Source organism: Antechinus flavipes, chromosome 4 (genome assembly GCF_016432865.1).
Source record: "Antechinus flavipes isolate AdamAnt ecotype Samford, QLD, Australia chromosome 4, AdamAnt_v2, whole genome shotgun sequence".
NCBI lineage: Eukaryota > Metazoa > Chordata > Mammalia > Dasyuromorphia > Dasyuridae > Antechinus > Antechinus flavipes.
Window position 1 is genome coordinate 430,044,497 of NC_067401.1, and position 18,715 is coordinate 430,063,211.

Sequence of the window (18,715 nt, forward strand, 5' to 3'; positions counted from 1 at the left end):
TGGGAGTTATATGAACTCAGAACTAATTGACCTAAGGAGAAGTAACAATGGCCCATGTTTATGTTAAAAAAAAACAATAGGAGTAAGGTGCCCAAATATATTTTTTTTTTGACTAATGACTTGGACATTGTCGTAATTGACATGTTTGTCAAATTTTCAGTGATACAAACCAAGGTGTGTAAGCGAATATGTTCATTGTTAGAATCAAGATGCAAAAATATCTTGACAGGTTCAAACATTTGGATGAATTGAATTATGTGAAATTTAATAGAGATAAATATCATAACTTACATGTGGGCTAAAAGCTCATACATAAAAGTTAGGGGCCTGGATTGTTACCAATTCATCTGAAAAACTTCTAGATATTTCAGTAGACCTTACTTAACACTCATCAAATAAAATCTACATGCTAAAAAGAGTCCCAACTCTTTTGTGGTTTTATTGGGCTGGGTTTCCATTAAAAACTCAAATCACCAATTATTTGTTTGCAGCACACCAAATTTCATTTTTTATTTAAAGGTAGGATCAATGATGAGGCCTCATAAAATCATTTCATTTATTCCCCCATGAGATTGTAACCTCAAATCCATGAATTAAAATTTTTTAAAACTAAAATTTCAATATAATTTATTTCCTTTGCAATCCTAATTATTTATTAACCATCCCCAGAGTTTATAGGCTTCACCAGATTGTCAGAAAGGACAATGACACAAAAAATTTTAAGAACCCCTGATTTAGATGATAAAACAATTATACCTTAATTATAAAAATAAGGAAAAAGAGAATACCAATACAGATACCAATATGCCAGAAAGACCTATAGAATGGAGGGTGGCTCATGCTGAGCACTCGGGTTCTCAAGGGTTTGATGATGCGCTCTCTTTGTGTCAGGATGGCTCTCCTAGCACCATTCCATTTCCCAGGTCCTTGCAGTCGGTACTGGTATGCAGTACAAGGACCAAAGAAAACTTCAAAGGCCAGTTTGGGATCCCAGAGAAAAAGTGACAGGAGGTTGGGTTTCACTTTTATTTCAGAGGCTATTTGATCCATATAATCAACAAAAGGCACTCGACGAGCATCACGTGAGCTTTTCAGAAACCTAAAGCCAAAAGGGAAAAAGGAAAAAAAGTAAGAAGGCCTTTTCCAAGGAACATTTCTCAGTGCATTATGATGGTTATTTGTGAAGATCTCAAAGAACTAATATAAATGAAGCTCATGGTAGGTGATATTAGACTATTCAATGTCAAGATGATTTCCTTGTCTTTAGTTTGCAGTCCTTTGTGTCTACTCACAGTGAACATTTCTTCTCTTATATCTTTGCTAGAGCTAGGTGAAAATTGCAGGCAGATTTAGACAGATTATTTTTTAACACTTTGAAAAAATTAGTCTATAGGAAGTTTTATTGTGTCTTGCAGCTGGTGGTCACTACATAGAATTGCTCTGAAATATAGGTGCTAAGGTTTATAATTAAAATATTACCAAGAAAAATGAATTTCATTGATGACAGAGACAGATTTCCTTTTTGTGTCCAGCTCTGTGTATGCATGTAATTTGTATGATATTACATTTGTTTCATGAAATATCAAGAGGTTTAGAGGAAGGTCTGTTCCCAGTTCATTGAGTTGACCACCCATGACAGATTTGCAGGAAGGTACTGATTGATAAGAATCACACTTATACAGAAAGAACAAGTACAGATGACTTGTGATTTGCACTACTGGGGAAAATGAACACCTTGGTGAGATCATACTTCCCTCAATGTATTAAAATAAAGATGATTGAAGTAGCAAAAAAATAAAAATAAAAAGTTAGATGGTGGAGTGGGTAGAATACTGGGCCTGAAATCAGGAAGATCTCAGTTCAAATCTGCTCTCAGATACTTAATAGCTGATTACTAAAGGTGAACTGTTTCATTTTTCTCATCCATAAAGTGAGGATAAAGTATTTATCTCCTACTATTAACATGAGATATTTGCAAAGTATTTTGTAAACTTTAAAGCATTATGGAAATTATAGGAATATAATATTGCAGGAATTATAAGAACATCATTTTATAGGAATTACAGGAATATATTATCATTATAATTATTATCATCTCATCTTCAATATCACCATTATCATCATCATCATCATTAATTTCTCTCCTTTATGCCAAAGTCCTTGGTTAGCCAAATTTCTCAAGAGTAAATAATATTTTCTAAATATGACCTCTTTCATTCAGTATAATACTGAATATGTTCCTTATTCTGATATTCAAGAATTATTTCCATTGAGATTGAACCCATACAACCTTTTGACCTCATGCCAAGAATTGTGCAACTTATTTTTCTTCCTCATTTGTCCTTGATAATATGAATGAATGATATAGATCTGTTATCATTTCATTGTCTCTTAATAGATCTCATCTATAAGAAGACAATATGTCAGGAAATAAGTTCATAGTCTAGTTTTTTACAAGGGCAAATAACAACATTCAGATAACCAGAAACTCCCTGAATGTTCAATAGAAAATAATTGCTGATAATTCTGAAAATAAGGTTCAATTCAATTTAATTTATCAAATATATATTAAGTACCTATGAAGAACATGGCACTATTGTCTAGATCCAGGTTCTATGCTGAGAAAAATCTAAAAGATATTTAATGGGCTAATAGTTGAATTTAAACAAGTTAAATTGTCTTTCAATAACAGTCAAGTTTCTTACTTATTTTCCATTTTGTCTCGTGTCTTTTTGATTTCAGTCATCATGTCACTTGTTGAAGGTAATTTGTTCAGCCCTAGGGAAAAAATATAGAATTTGAGCAGGAATATCTGAAGAAAATACTGAATGGGAAGAACGGTTTTAGAAGAAATTGTTGAATTCTAAATTTCAAAGCCAAAACCTTAAAATGGGAGCAATGAAATCATTGCTAAATGAAGAGTGGGCTTGATTTTCCCTAATTGTTAAAGCAGGAAAAGAGTAGATTCTTTAAAGATCTTTCCATTATTTTGACAGTACATAACTTGTATGTAAAATCTTCACTCTGGCCTTTCTTTTTATTCTGAGGGTCATTTCCCCCACTGAAACTTTAAGAGTAGTGTTTCACATCACAATATTATGTCATAAGGCCCAACACTGGTTTCACTTTGAAAAAAATAGCCTCTTCCCATAAAGAAATAAACAAACTCTAAACATGAACAACTTTCTATATTTCTTAACAAGTCAAGCAATACTATGATACTTATATTGTCTCTAAGAGATATGCAGTGACACTATTGAATAGTCTGATAATGTTATTTACTTTGAATTAAGGGATCTTGGATAGTGAATATCCTTAGAATAATTTCTCTAATGATATAACTTGGAATACTTCAATAAACTGAAATCAAAGTTGTTTTGGACATGGCTCTCTTTCCTTCATATCACACCATATGTTTGGCTCACTATTTTGTCTATATGTAAAAAACCAATCTTTTACATACCCTTGAACACACGTGTGGCCCACCGACTCTGGAGTTCTGATACAGGAATGGTAGCTCCCATTGGTTGGATAATGCCAATGAAAGCTAAAGTTGGCTTCTCAAGTTGAGGAGGAAATACAAATTTAAACATGGAACATTGGCTGTCAAGAATTAATGAGCTGTCTTCTAAGAAATGGAAATTGAAAATATATCCTGTGGCAAAGATAACAACATCAATATGTTCTTGAGAACCATCTTCAAAGATGACAGCATTTTCAGTGAATTCTTTCACATTTGGTTTTATTTGTAGCCTTCCAGAAATGATGTGATGGGGAAGTTCATCACCCACAGTAGCTTGATGGCTCAGAAACCTATGGGACAAAGAAGGAAATCCAATAAAGTGAGCATAAACTTTCTTTCTGAGAGTGAGTTAATTATAAATTTCAAGGAAAAAATATAACTTTTTGCAGCCATTACAGGACTTTATTTTTAGATTCTCAGTAGAGATTTCAATATTAATTTGTGTTCCAAATTTTTTCACCATCCCTCTTTCCCAAGACAGTAAGCAATCTGATATAGGTTATATATATGTGTGTGTGTGTATTGTTTTTAAACATATTTCCAAATTTGTCATGTTGTGAAAGAAAAATCAGACCAAAAGGGAAAAAAAATCACAAGAAAGAAAACAACCTAGCCCTTACTTCTCTCCTGACCTCCAGTATCATATCTCCACTTGCCTTTTGGATATCTCAAATTAGATATTTCGTAGGTATCTTCAATTTACTATGTCCAAACTAAACTTATATTGCCCTCTCCAAATCTGTGACTCCTCCTCTGACCCTTACACAAATCTTCCCTTTTCCCAATTTTCCTAAGACTGTGGAGGGAATAGCCATCTTTTCAGTTACTTAGATTGTAAATATAGATGTCAACCCCGATTCCTCTCTTTCACAATCCTAGTATCTGATCTGTTATAGAGTCCTAGTGATTATACTTTTGTAACATCTCTCATCTAAACCTCCTTCTATCTGTCATTACCATCATGTTGATTTAGGACATTATTACGTCATGCTTCAACTATTTTTGATTATTTACTAATTGATCTTCCTTTCTCAATATTCTCTGCATTCTTGTTTATCCTTTTTATTCATACTAATTGAGATTTAGATGTATTATAGTTTCCATGATGAATGTAATATCTATAGATTTGACAAAGCCTTTTTTTTTAAAAATTAACAAAAGTAAAAAAGTAGGCTCCAAAAAGAAAAACTGGATGATAGTGTTGGGCTTTTTAGAGACAAATTTAGACTAGATAAAGGGGAAAACTTCTTAATAATGAAAACTATACAAATATGAAATGACTTGACTTGAGTAGTATTGCTTTATCTCTCACTGAAGTGCTTTAGAAACTATTTGTTTAGTTGTTGTATTTTATAGGATATTCTGGTTTAAGTATGGGTTACTGGATAGTGATTGTGTTTCTCATATCTATTAATATTTTCTATTACCATTTGATAATAGTTGTATTTAATATACCTTTCCTCTAATTTTGAGATTCTGTGATTCTTAATTAAATGACTATTTCTAGCCTTCATATTTCCTCTTTAGAGGCAAATTTTCTAAGTGTAAAAAAGTAGTTGTTTTTATTTCTTCATAACATGCTTCTAAATTATTTGATAATATGGAGATGACACATATGACCAAGGCAATAGGTGCCATGTTCTAAGAAATTAATTTCTTCTTTGGTAGCAATTAAATGTGACCATTTAGGGACTTATGAGGGAAGAATATATGGTGAATATTCTTAGACAATATAGGTTTCCTTTGTTTGTAAAAATAGGAAAATGTTCTTACCCTTTGATCTTTGGTAGAATGTATAGCTTTACTTCACCTCTAAGGTTGTTAATCGACTTGCTGACTCCAGTAAACAAAGAGAAATCTTAAAAAATAACCAAAATAAAACAATTTTTTATTATACCTATGTTCAGGCTGTAGACCATAAACATCATGGTCAAATCTTGCATTCAATTTGTTTTCTGCCCACTTGTTGATTATGGAAGTTGTCAGCATTCTATTGATGAAGCTGTGAAAACGAGTGAAGAGAACTGTATCCATGGGTTTTCCATTATCCCAAACACGGTTCCATATCCATGCACCTCTCCTTGTACTGAGGAAAACCTGGAAGATAGAGACACAGTTAGAAAATATTTTTATTTCAATGCTATCTTACCATTTCAGACATTTTATTCAGTTGATGGAGAGCCAAAGTTCTTATCTCGCCCCCTTATTTTTGTCTCCCACCAGCTCCTTTTAGAAAAAAATAAATACTGTATATCTCCTTAGTTTGTTCCATCACTCATTTTAATAATAATAATAAGTTATGACAATTAGCATTTGCAAATATCCCATTGGTTCCTCACAACAAGCCTGTCAGATAGGTGCTATTATTACTTCTATTTTATAGATGAAGAAACCAAGGTAGGCAGAGGTGAAGTGACTTGCCTATGATCACATAACCAATAAATGTATCAGACTGGATCTGAACTCAGATATTCCTGACTCCTAAGGTCAGCTAGGTGGTACAGCAGATTGAGCACTGAATTTGGAGTCAGGAAGATTTTAGTTCAAATCTGGTTTCAGACATTTATTAGCTGTGTGATCCTGGACAAGTAAGTTATTTCTGTTGCCTAAGTGCTCTCATCTATAAAATGAACTGGAGAAGGAAATAGCAAATTACTGTAATTTCTTTGCCAAGAAAACCCAAAAAGGGGTCATGAAGAGTCAGACACAACTGAAAATGAGAAAAATTTCCTGATTCCAGATTCAACCCTTTATATACTGGATCATCTATCTGTCACTAGGAATAGTTCCAGCAAGGCTAAGAGATGACTGGAAAACTTTATTCCCACAGTTAAAAAAAATCATAACATAAGTCACTATTCAGTGAGTATTCCTGTAAGTTAAAAGCTTCCTGAAAAGGATTTTTTATTTATTTTTGAATTCCTAGCTGAAAGGTTTGCAAGTACTTTAATAATCCTTGATCTAATTGTGGTATTTCCCTTCAACTGGGGCAAATTACAACTCATCTGTATTTTCACATCACATATGATCTTTGTCCTTGTCCTCCCATTGATCCCGCATTGAGGACCTGTCTAACGTACTGGATGTCATTCTCCAGTTCTTTAACATTTCATGCAAGACAGTGCATCCCTTGACATTTCCATCGATTAACATTTAGTTTCCTTAAATAAGGAGTCCACTTCCTTTTTTTCAACACATATCTTCTTGTTACTTCTTGCATGTAAATAATTATTCCTGAATAATATGCTATGTGATGTGATTATTACATATAATTATATGAATTACATTATATATACAATCTATAGATTATGTGATATATAAACTATATATGTATAAATATATATGCATACACATGTTTATACACATATACATATGCAGTGGCATATATTTATCAAATATGTGACAGTTCATTTATGTCCACCATGCATCTTTCTTCTTTGCCTTTTGGGACACATGAAACTTTGACCTTCAGGTGTAGCAGTGTTTTATGATTCATAGCCATATTGTATCACCTGGAGAATACTGGTGCTTATGGGGGGTTCAAAGAGAGGCTTTGGGATCATTTGGAATTCTCCAGTGGAATCCAACCTAATCTCCTACTTTCAGCTCTGGATCCAGTTCATTGTCTCCTGTCTAAGACTTATCTATTGATGGATTAATTCAATGCCTAATCAAAGACATGAATGTCTTTGAGGCAAAAGTTGATCTTGCCCCATTTCTTTTTTCTTATGAGTATTATGAAGTCACTCTATGAAATTTATTGAGAAAGAAAAAAATGAAACTATCATTGAAATATCTTGTTAAATGCATTTAAAATAAAAATAAATGTAAAAAGAAAAGACCCTGCAGTATTTTGGAATTTTATAAAATCAGGACAGTGTTATCCACAAAAAGAAGCCTTTGTCATATAGACATATGTGCCTGCCTACCTGTCTCTCTGTCTCTCTCTCTGCCTCTGTCTGTCTATCTGTCTCTCTCTCTCTCTCTCTCTTTCTCCACACACACACACACACACACACACACACACACACACACACACATAAAGTCAAAAGAATACCTTGTCATCTATAGAGAAGTTGACTTCGATCTGAATGCTATTAACATCCCCCAGGATGTTGGCAATAATCTTTGTTAAATAAATATCTCCCTATTTAAGGATTTACATGATACTGATAATTAGAAGATCATTGAAGGAAGTAAATTGTGCATTTATATCTAACAAGGAATCTTAAATAAAATTACATTACTGGGAAACACTTTGTTGGAAAAAAATAAAAGTTAACAGAGTCTAATCATTTTTAATAATCAACAAAAATTACTTCATATGTTTCAGGCAATTGGAAGGCTGAGAAGATACAATTTACAACTTAAATTGGGAAAACCTATCTGAATCCAAATGCCTTATTTTTACTTTCAGTGATGATGTGTGATGATTAGGTGATAGAAACATGGTTAAATATGTTTCACTTTGCTCATTTGTTTTCCCTTTTTCTAATTTAATCTACACATTTTCTTGAGAGGATCTGGCTCTTCAAACTCCTTTTCCTTTACTCTTTACTTCCGTTATTTTGATATACAATGCAGCTGATCATCTTCTACCATATTCTCCCTAACATTTTGTAAAAAATTTTTTTCTTGTAAATTATAGTTTTCTTTGATTAACATGTTTCTCTATTTGGCAAGGAGATCATGTTTGTTGGTTTAGATGGTCTACATTCTTTTGCTTACTCATTGATTATTGCTTTATATTGTAGAATTTCTATGAAAAATATTGACAATCTGAATCAATGTATTTTCCTTTCTCTGTTTTTAAATTTTTAACACTAATAATAAAATGAGATGACTTTTAAAATACCAGTACATTGTCTGGCATGTATTAAGTACTTAATAAATGCTTATTCCCAACTAATTTATTGAAATAGGTCATTTTACTTGTGATGGAAAATGCCATTCATAGCTAGAGAAAAATTATGGAGTTTGAATTCAGAATGAAACATAAATTTCACTTTTTAAAATTTGTTTTTTGCTTTTTTCATTCTAGCAGTTTTTCTCTTCTGATCTGATTCTTCTTTCACAACATGACTAATTTGGAAATGTATTTAACATGATTGTACATGTATAGCCTATATCGGACTGCTTGCTGTCTTGAGGAGGTGAGAGGAAAGAGGAGGGAGAAAAATTTGGAATTTAAAACATTAGAAAAATGAATGTTGGAAACCATCTACACATATAATTGCAAAAATTACTACTAAGTATAAAAAAGTCCCTAAATATACCACATCAGAGTTGTTATAATTACAAGCAATGTTTTCTCATCTTTTGGCTTCTAATTCAGTGTTTTTTTTTTTTTAAACTTTCCTCCTGTTAACAGGTATTAAGACTGAACACAGTCAACTAGTTCGTTTTGATTGTCAAGATAGAACTATCTTATGCAGAAGTTAGGTTCTAAAGTCAAGATCAAGGGTAAAAATCATTGAAAACAAAATGACACTTTCTAAATTCTCTTAGATTATTTATAAAATATAGTAGTTAAGGGAAATTAATATGTTATAATTGTAACTTCATGTTAAGGATTAGCTCTAAGAGTTGAATAGTTTGGGGAGCTCAGAGCTGAGCATCATGTGCTCTGCTTATCTCTTTTCCAACTTCATTCCATTTTCCCTTTCATCTGCCATCTAGAGAGTGAGATCTGAAGGAGTGAGGAGAATTATATTGAGGAGATTGGCTGGCAGATTCTAACTATTATCTATCTCAGGATTACCCTAATACGTTATTTAAACTGTTATATTCTCTCTATTTTAGTTTCTATGTATTGGTCTTTTTCTCTCCTTCTCTTCCCCCAAATATGTACAGTTGAATCCACACAAGTTTAATATGTCTCAAGTTTTCTACTATAGTAAATCTCTTTTTTTTTCTAATTTTAAACCAATCAGCTATTTCGTATTCAGTTCTTCTTCTTTTTTTTAATATATATTTTATTTTATTTTATAATAACTTTTTATTGACAGAATCCATGCCAGGGTAATTTTTTTTACAACATTATCCCTTATACTCGCTTCTGTTCTGATTTTTCCCCTCCCTTCCTCCACCTCCTCCCCTAGATGGCAAGCAGTCCTATATATGTTAGATATGTTGCAGTATATCCTAGATACAATATATGTTTGCAGAACCAAATAGTTCTCTTGTTGCACAGGGAGAATTGGATTCAGAAGGTAAAAATAACCCGGGAAGAAAAACAAAAATGCAAATAGTTCACATTGATTTCCCAGTGTTCTTTTTTTGCATGTAGCTGCTTCTGTCCATCATTTATCAATTGAAACTGAGTTAGGTCTCTTTGTCAAAGAAATCCACTTCCATCAGAATACATCCTCATACAATATCATTGTCGAAGTGTATAATATCTCCTGGTTCTGCTCATTTCACTTAGTTTCAGTTCATGTAAGTCTCTCCAAGCCTCTCTGTATTCATCCTGCTGGTCATTTCTTACAGAACAATAATATTCCATAACATTCATATCCCACAATTTACCCAGCCATTCTCCAATTGATGGGCATCCATTCAATTTCCAGTTTCTAGCCACTACAAACAGAGCTGCCATAAACATTTTGGCACATACAGGTCCCTTTCCCTTCTTTAATATTTCTTTGGGATATAAGCCCAGAAGTAACACTGCTGGATCAAAGGTATGCACAGTTTGATAACTTTTTGGGCATAATTCCAGATTGCTCTCCAGAATGATTAGATTCGTTCACAACTCCAACAACAACGCATCAGTGTCCCAGTTTTCCCGCATCCCCTCCAACATTCATCATTATTTTTTCCTGTCATTTTAGCCAATCTGATAGGTGTGTAGTGATATCTCAGAATTGTCTTAATTTGCATTTCTCTGATCAATAGTGATTTGGAACACTCTTTCATATGAGTGGTAATAGTTTCAATTTCATCATCTGAAAATTGTCTGTTCATATCCTTTGACCATTTATCAATTGGAGAATGGCTTGATTTCTTATAAATTTGAGTCAGTTCTCTATATATTTTGTAAATGAGGCCTTTATCAGAACCTTAACTGTGAAGATGTTTTCCCAGTTTGTTGCCTCCCTTCTAATCTTGTTTGCATTAGTTTTGTTTGTACAAAGGCTTTTTAATTTGATGTAATCAAAATTTTCTATTTTGTGATCAATAATGGTCTCTAGTTCATCTTTGGTCACAAATTTCTTTCTCCTCCACAAGTCTGAGAGATAAACTATCCTATGTTCCTCTAATTTATTTATAATCTTGTTCTTTATGCCTAGGTCATGGACCCATTTTGATCTTATCTTGGTATATGGTGTTAAGTGTGGGTCCTATAGTAAGTCTCAAAAAAAACTTACCTATCAAATTATTCTTACTGTATTTCTCTTCTGCAAATAAAGTAAGGAAGAAAAATTTCATAGATGGTTAATATTACTTTAAGTTACTGGGAATCCTATTTTATGTTGACCAAATCATACATGAGAAAATAGATGAAATAGTTCAAGATATTCTTCTAGCAGGTAAAAAAGCATTATCTGCTTAGTATTGAACAGAAGTTTATTTGAGATGGTGATGGGTGAGTTGTTCCAAAGAAAGGTAATTATAAAGCCAAACCTGTTTAGCCACATGACTGAGCTCGCTTGCCACATCTGCTCCTGAATTTCCAATGCCAACCACAAGGATTTTCTTTCCTAAAAACTTCTCAGGACTTTTATACTCCCAGCTGTGAAAATAAAGGCCTTTGAAACTTGTGATGCCTGTGAGGAAAAAAATATCAGCTTTCTTAGTGCCATCTCAACAATGGAATCAGAAGGGTTTTATCGTTAATGATCTCTTGGTTTGTGTTTTTTCTTCTTTAAGTAGTTAGCTTTAGACAGTGTTCACAAAGGTTTCTTTTATAAATAAATATTGTTAATTTTATTTTCATACAAATTCTGGAAAGTATGATTATATCATTGTTTTACAGATGAAGAAATGGATTCACAGAGAAGTTGTGACTTGCCCAAGATCACAAGAAAACTAGATCAGGAGAGTTAAGGAGTTAAATGAAGAGATTCAGATCATGAACAAAATGTCACCCTTGTTATTTATTTTGCCATGACCCCTGTCATAAGCCAACAGCCAGCTGTGTGAGAGATGAGCTCCTGGGCTCTGGGGAGGTCTCTCAGATCCACTCAAAGATCAAGCCCCCAGTTTTCAGAAACGCAGGCCAAAGTCAGCTCTGGAATGAGTCAGTTTCCTTGGTCCCTCCTTTTTAGTAATGAGACTTAAGATTCTCAAAGAGAGAAAGCAAGAGACACACTTTGTTTCCCCATCAGTCGCTGTCTCAGAGCCTTTCAGAAGCAAGAAAAAGTAGCCAATGTGTCAGTGTCCTCTCCTGGACAAAAGGGAAGAGTTAGCAAGTCCACTCTGTCTTCCCCTGAGATCTGAGCTGCTCTCAGATCCAGAGATATTCCACAGTCCTATTACTGTAGAGAATATCCTTCAGTAAATATCATTTGGATGTCACAGTGCTGGGAATGAGTAGGCTTCTCCTCCCCCACTTTTCCTAATTTAGATTCTAATTTATCAGTACAGTAGAAACTACATTTTTCTCTTCAGATTCCTTTGAATGTGTAATAACTGAAGTTTGGATACTCTCTGGCTTTGTGGCAGAAGCTAGTCATGCGGCCTTCTGGGTTTCAGTTTCCTCCTCTGTTTCAGATCAGTGGTCTACTTGTCTAAAGAGACATTTGCCACCAAAGTTGTACGTTAAAATTGATGGGAGGAATTGAAAAAAAATCTTTTCATTTTAAGGAAACAACTACAAACTCAGAAAAATCACAGCAATTCCAGTTGGGGTCAGAATAGGGACCAGCTCACCATAGGAGATTCATGTTTGGATAGGTCAAGGGAAAAGAGTCAGACTTTATTTGCTTACTTTAAGAAGAATTAATGGAGGCTGACTTTCAGGAGCTGTGGAAAATGTTGGGAAGAGATAGGCTAGTAAGTCTACTTCTGGAGAAGAACTGAAAGTTGGAGAGGTTTGTGTGAGCAAGAAAGAACCTAGAAGTCAGCACACAAAGAAGAGGAAATAAGAAGTGGCCATAAATCTCTGAAGCAAGATTAGAATTCAATCCTACCTGACTCTAAAGCCAACATTTTATTCACTGTGCCAAATTGTTGCATCCATGTTTTCCAAAATGTATTTCTTAATGAAAAGTTAAAAGGTAAAAAAATGAAAAGTGGGAATTTGTTGTTTTTTTAATTACTCATGCAGTTTTATGTCCACTTAACTTCATATCCTAACTAGATGTCCACTCAAGCCATTTCACCATCTTTCTGTCATTATTCCCCACACAAATCAATCCACTTGACTTTAGGGCCTGCACTGGGATGAGCAGTCTTGATTGGTGACAATATAAATTTACCCATTCTGTTATATCTATCTGGCCCAAGGTCAGACCATGCTACCTTCCACATAGCCATCTAGACCATCTTGCTATCTATCCTACCATTGCAACAGTCTCCCCTCCATAACCTTAACATAATACACATATTCAGCTTTACTTTTGCTCTGGTTTCAGTAATCAAATCAGTAATATTGCTTCTGGCATTCCAGTTGACTGTTCTAGTGATTAACTCACCATCTTTTGTAACGGGCTAGATCCAAAGTCAGTCTCCTAGTCAGCACTCTCCTCTATTGTTCTCTCTCCCTATAGAATGTGGTTTCTTTATAACAAGGCCTGTTTTGAGTTTATCGCAAATGTATCCCAAGAGTCTATCATAGTGCCTGGAATGCTTTGTTTAATAAATGGTCATTCATTCATTCAGAAAAGAAGCAAGCATGTTTATCACAGTCAAAGTTCAATGATAGAGTTTTTATCCAAACAAAATATAAATATTTCTTTTAAAAATCATTTTTCAATCCACATATTATTTAACAATGAAAACATCTCAACATAAAGTTTATAGTAATACTGGTTTCCACTAGAATGCCAAAGAAGGCATTTGATGAATGGGTTGTTATGCTATGTTTGAATCATCATCAAAGTATATTTTTTTGTTTTGTTTTGTTTTTGTTGAGGCAATCAGGGCTAAGTGACTTGCCCAGTGTCACACAGCTAGGAAGTGGTAAATGTCTGAGATCAGTTTTGAACTCAGGTCCTCCTGAATCAAGGCAAGTACTCTTATCTACTGTGCCTTCTAACTGCCTTATAATTTGTTTTTTTATAACGTACAACTTTATAAAGTAACATTGAAAGAAGACCATTATTATATACTAATGAACTTGAAAATGATTTTCCCTGGAACTTTGGATAATGGTGAACAATCATCTTTGCCAGCACAGAAGAATCTTAGTGAATAAAACATCAACTTGAAGGCAAAAAAATTATAATTCAAAGATATTTAAAACTCCCCAACTCTGATCATTTTTTTTTTTGGCAATAGAGATATGAGAACTGCATCTCTAGATGTGACATCTCTAGGTACCAATCTCATAGGGGAGGATTGTCTCCTAGAATCCTATTGAGGAGTTTTGGAAATGCTATTGCTTCAATGGTGTTAGTGTTTAAGCATATTGGGAGCTTTGCTCACATCTTCCTTTTCAAAGATCTCTGTTCTTAGAAACTAAGGGGTTTAGAGGGAAGTTGGATATCTATTACTTTTCAGAAACCCATTTAAATGAACCTATATTCTTATCAATTTGAATATACCTTCTAAGGTTCATAGCCTATCCATGCCTACCCATCCTGATCTGCTTTTGATAATATTTTCTCATAAGATCATCACAGAAGACCTACACAATGTGCAGTTATATGGCATAGTCAATAGAATACAGTATTTGGAATCTGTTCTAAAAGCCAGTGCTTTTCTAAATAAATTCTAGCTTCAGCAAACACTTTTTAGTCTCTCCTGAATTATGACAACTTTAGAATGGTTGAGAAATAATGTTTTCATGAATATGAGCACTATAAGAAAATATAAGAAAAAATAAAAAATAGATAAAATTTAAAGCAATGGTATTATAAGAAAAGATCCATGTGATTAAAAATCTATATGTAATTATATACATTGTATATAGAGAAAATTCTTGAAGCAAACATTTTTATAAGGCAACTTTTCTAATAAAAATTTTACTAATAAAAATTTTTATTTTAAAAAGTTATTAACAACAAAAGTGATTAATTTCTTGGCCATTCTTTTGGACAATATAGTACATTTGTCTTGTTCACTGTACTTCTGTGTTACTTACCTGGAAAGTTCTCTAATGGAAAATAGGGATCATTATAATAACCAGTGCAAACCATGATAGCATCAAAGACATAGGATTCCTGCTTCCCATTGGCATCTACTACAACATCCCATTGGCCAGTGGAAGAGAAATCAGAGCGCTTCCTCACACTGCATACCTTTGACTGAGAACAAATGGATAAACTCAGGTTATTTTGCCCACCTTCTTCAGTTTCCATTTTGCAGAATGCTAGGTCTCAATCTAGTACATCACAGTTTTTATAGCATGAAAAGCTTCATTGTTTACTTGGGGTTCCTCCAAATGTTCTCTTTACTAGAAAAGTAAATTTCTTAGCACAATAAAATATTGTTGGTTTGTTGTTAAACAATGATTCTATGAGCCCACATTGAAATAACTATAAATTTTAACTCAGTTTTTTGTATAAAATTCTGATTATGTGACTATATTTTTCCCAGAAGAAAAGTAGAAGAAAGCCATTTGCATGCTTTGTGAGATGATAATGGGAGAGTCTCAGTTATAACTCTTGGTAGAAAATCACATGTTTTTTAAGGATGAACTGAATCTGGTCATCTCTTTCCTTTCAATTGTATGGACTTTGTTGATAAACAATATGCATGAAATTTTCATATTCTTTTCTTACTTACTAGGAAATGGATGTATTTTAGAAGATCAAAGTGCTTGACATACATCTGGAGATACGTCATCATTTTGGAATTATGCAAGTAATTGGGAAAGTGATCAGGAAAAGGATAATCACTATAGGCTGTCATCTCCTTGGAAGTGTTGCAGGTTGCTGATCTGTAGACACTGTAGGGCCTTCCAGGTTCATAGTTTTCCTAGAGATAACAAAGGACTTCATTGTATCAATTAAGGAAAAGTGATGCATATCTAATAAAGAACATTCCAAACATGGCAAAAAAAATGAGGATTTCAGATTTATTACTAAAAGAGGCCTTAGGGAAAACAATTGAAAAATATGTTAACAACCCACTTAACTTATTTGAGGTTCTGGCTCCATTTCCCCATAATTAGAAATGTGGTCTAAGGAAAAAATGTGATTCAGGAGGGTCTAGGTGACCCAGTGGATAGAGGGCTAGCCTTGGAATCAGTGTAACCTGATTTGGAATCTCTCTTCTGACCCATATTGGCTGTGTGGCTCTCATCATACTCTTTAACTTCATAGGAATCAGGCATTTCTTTAAGACCATAAATTGAAATCGCTGATTGTTATTGGTAGAATGTGCTTCCTTCACATGAGTTCCCAACTCTGAAAAAGTCATAGTAACTAGAACCTGTTAAAGTGTGTGGTTGTTAAATACAAAGAACTGTTTCAAGGAGCATCTCTGATTTCCCTGGCATATTCAAATAATTTATTTATCATGAACTTATCTATCTATACAGACAATGGGGGAATTCTACTTTCCATCTGGGTCAGTGAATCTGTTTCACTTGGTAGAAGGGAATTAGTAATTGCATTAACAATCCCCCCCTCCCCAATTTAATCTGTAGTTCTATGGGCAGTTAAGTGGCATAGTAGATAGAGGGCTAGGTCTGAAGTTGGAAAGACTCCTGTTCCTGAGTTGATATCTGGCCTCAGACACTTTTTAATAGTGTGGGCAATTCACCTCTGTTTCCTTATTTATGAAATGAGCTAGAGAAGGAAATGACAAACCATTCTCATGTCTTTGCCAAGAAAACCCCAAATGGTGTTATGAAGGGATGGGTATGATTGAAATGATTGATCAACACAAGTTCTGGAAAAAAGGACAAAATGACTATTCTTTAAAAATTTATTACTAATGAATTTTCTTCAACTTTCCCACAAGGACCCTGTGCTCTAAAGCAGGTAGAGCAAAAATACTTCAAATAATTTGAATTGTTCAAAAATAGAATAGGCTCTGTCAAGAAATAATTGGTTCTCATTATTAGTGATTATCAAGCCAAGACTTTATCATCACTTTTCTATGAATGTCAAAGAGGTTTTCTATCAAGATGTGTTTGGAGAAGAGGGCCCTTTCAACTCTAAGTTTCTTTTGTGTTAATCAGATGATTGTTTCTTCCACATAGCATACAGGTAGGATTTCCACATCTGAACCTTTGCTTTTATTTTCACTATCTGAATGTCTCCTTCACTATTCCTGTTAAATCCATCCCCATTCTTCTTGTCTCAACCCAAATCTTTATGTTCAATGAAGTTTTTCTTTGTCATTCTAGCTTATGATAAATCGAATACCTCTTATTTCCATAAACTTGTAGAAAACATTGTATATACTATTCATTACAACTTGTGGTAAATACATTTTTTTTTGGTTCAGAATTGTGATTTTATTAGTGTGGAGAAAAACTAATATGGAAACTCCTTTCACTAATGTAGCTGCACTGATGTATCTATTAGTTTTTAATAGTGGTCTGAAGGCACTGAGAAGTCTTGCTCTTGGCCAAAATTCTAGAATGTCAGTGGAAAAATTTGAATTTGGGTCTTTCTGGCTCTAAAGCTGGCCTTTTCACTATGCAACATTGCCTTTACCATGTATTTATCTTACAGGTGTATGTAGTGCTTCATTAGCTAGCAGGGGTCCTCAAACTTTTTAAACAGGGGGCCAGTTCACTGTCCTTCAGACTGGTGGAGGGCCGGTCTATAGTAAAAACAAAAACTTTGTTTTGTGGGCCTTTAAATAAAGAAACTTCATAGCCCTGGGTGAGGGGGATAAATGTCCCCAGCTGCCGCATCTGGCCTGATTTGAGGACCCCTGTCTAGAGTATAATTCTTTTACATGGACATTTGTGTTCTTAGTACCTACTAGACTATAGATCAAGGGAAGGAGAGGGTTAGGGTTAGAAGAATTTTCAAAACAGCAGTTATTAAAAATTAATTTTTCTTAAATGTATAATCTAACACTAAATGTATAGTAGTATCCTGAAAAGAAAATATCCTGATTTTATCACCATTTGACTCATTACTTTAGCAAGCAAATCACTTACCCTCTTTGGGTTTTAAATTCCTCATGGCCCTAGGACTGCCTGACTTTTTTAGCTGATGAACAATGGGTGCAAACTTTATTCATAATTTCAATACTTTTGAGATTCCATGATGCCTTTCTATGAATGTTCTCTGCCTTGATTCACAACACATTTTCCATTAGACATCAAGATCAGTAGCAAATTTGAACTTACTTCATATCTCCAGAGTCCTCCAATGTCATGACTTCCTTCAAAGCAAGTGGGTTCCAGTCCTTCTTCCAAACACACTTTAATGGCCCCTAGTCCACTGACCCCAGCCCCAATCACTGCAATTCTTTTTGCTGGCATTATTGTTGGAGCAAGAAGAATGTCAAAGAGGAGTTTTAGTTCTACCTTTGAGGAGAAATACAGGATTTTACTTTCATGCACCTTATTCTTTTTTTTTTTTTTTAAATCAATTGCATTTCTAGGCTTTGATGCCTTTTTCCAAAGCCTTCTCTTTTGGGCTCTTTAGAATTTGTCAACAAGTAATGAGAATTTTGAATCTTTTTACTTTTAGCAAACAGCAGAAAAGAGAATTTTCAAAAGCAGGAGTTTCAGGCATAAAATGTCCAAAGCATTGGGAATTTTGGCCAATCCTCTTCGAACAAATAGTTGGTGACGTTTTGAATAATTCCATTGCCCTCAGATCTCTAATGGTTTTGTAATTATTAATAGAAAAATTTGATTTGATTAATACCGATATATTTTTATGCACACAATTTTTTTGATCCTTTTGGTAAAATGGCTACTATTGATTTCTCTGAATCATTAAGGATGGTCAATTTAATTTAGCTCCTTCTTTTTTTTTTCTTGAGGTAACTAGGGTTATTGCCTAATGTAGTGGCTTTTTGGAAACAGTTCCAAATTATTCTCTAAAATGGCTGGACCAATTCACAGCTCCAGCAATACATTAATGTGCTTACCCAATTACATTTTTTCAA

General features: G+C 33.8%; 1 protein-coding gene across 1 annotated transcript; it reads right to left on the reverse strand.

The window, feature by feature from the left end:
• Positions 1–495: 495 nt before the first annotated feature.
• Positions 496–18,080, reverse strand: LOC127560291 (flavin-containing monooxygenase 5-like). The gene is made up of 8 exons (XM_051994754.1): positions 17,946–18,080; positions 15,416–15,607; positions 14,772–14,934; positions 11,150–11,292; positions 5,421–5,620; positions 3,464–3,813; positions 2,706–2,778; positions 496–1,099 (listed from the first exon to the last, which is right to left on the reverse strand). The coding sequence occupies exons 1-8, from the start codon at positions 18,078–18,080 to the stop codon at positions 751–753; spliced, it is 1,605 nt and encodes a 534-aa protein (XP_051850714.1). The 3' UTR covers positions 496–750.
• Positions 18,081–18,715: the final 635 nt, after the last annotated feature.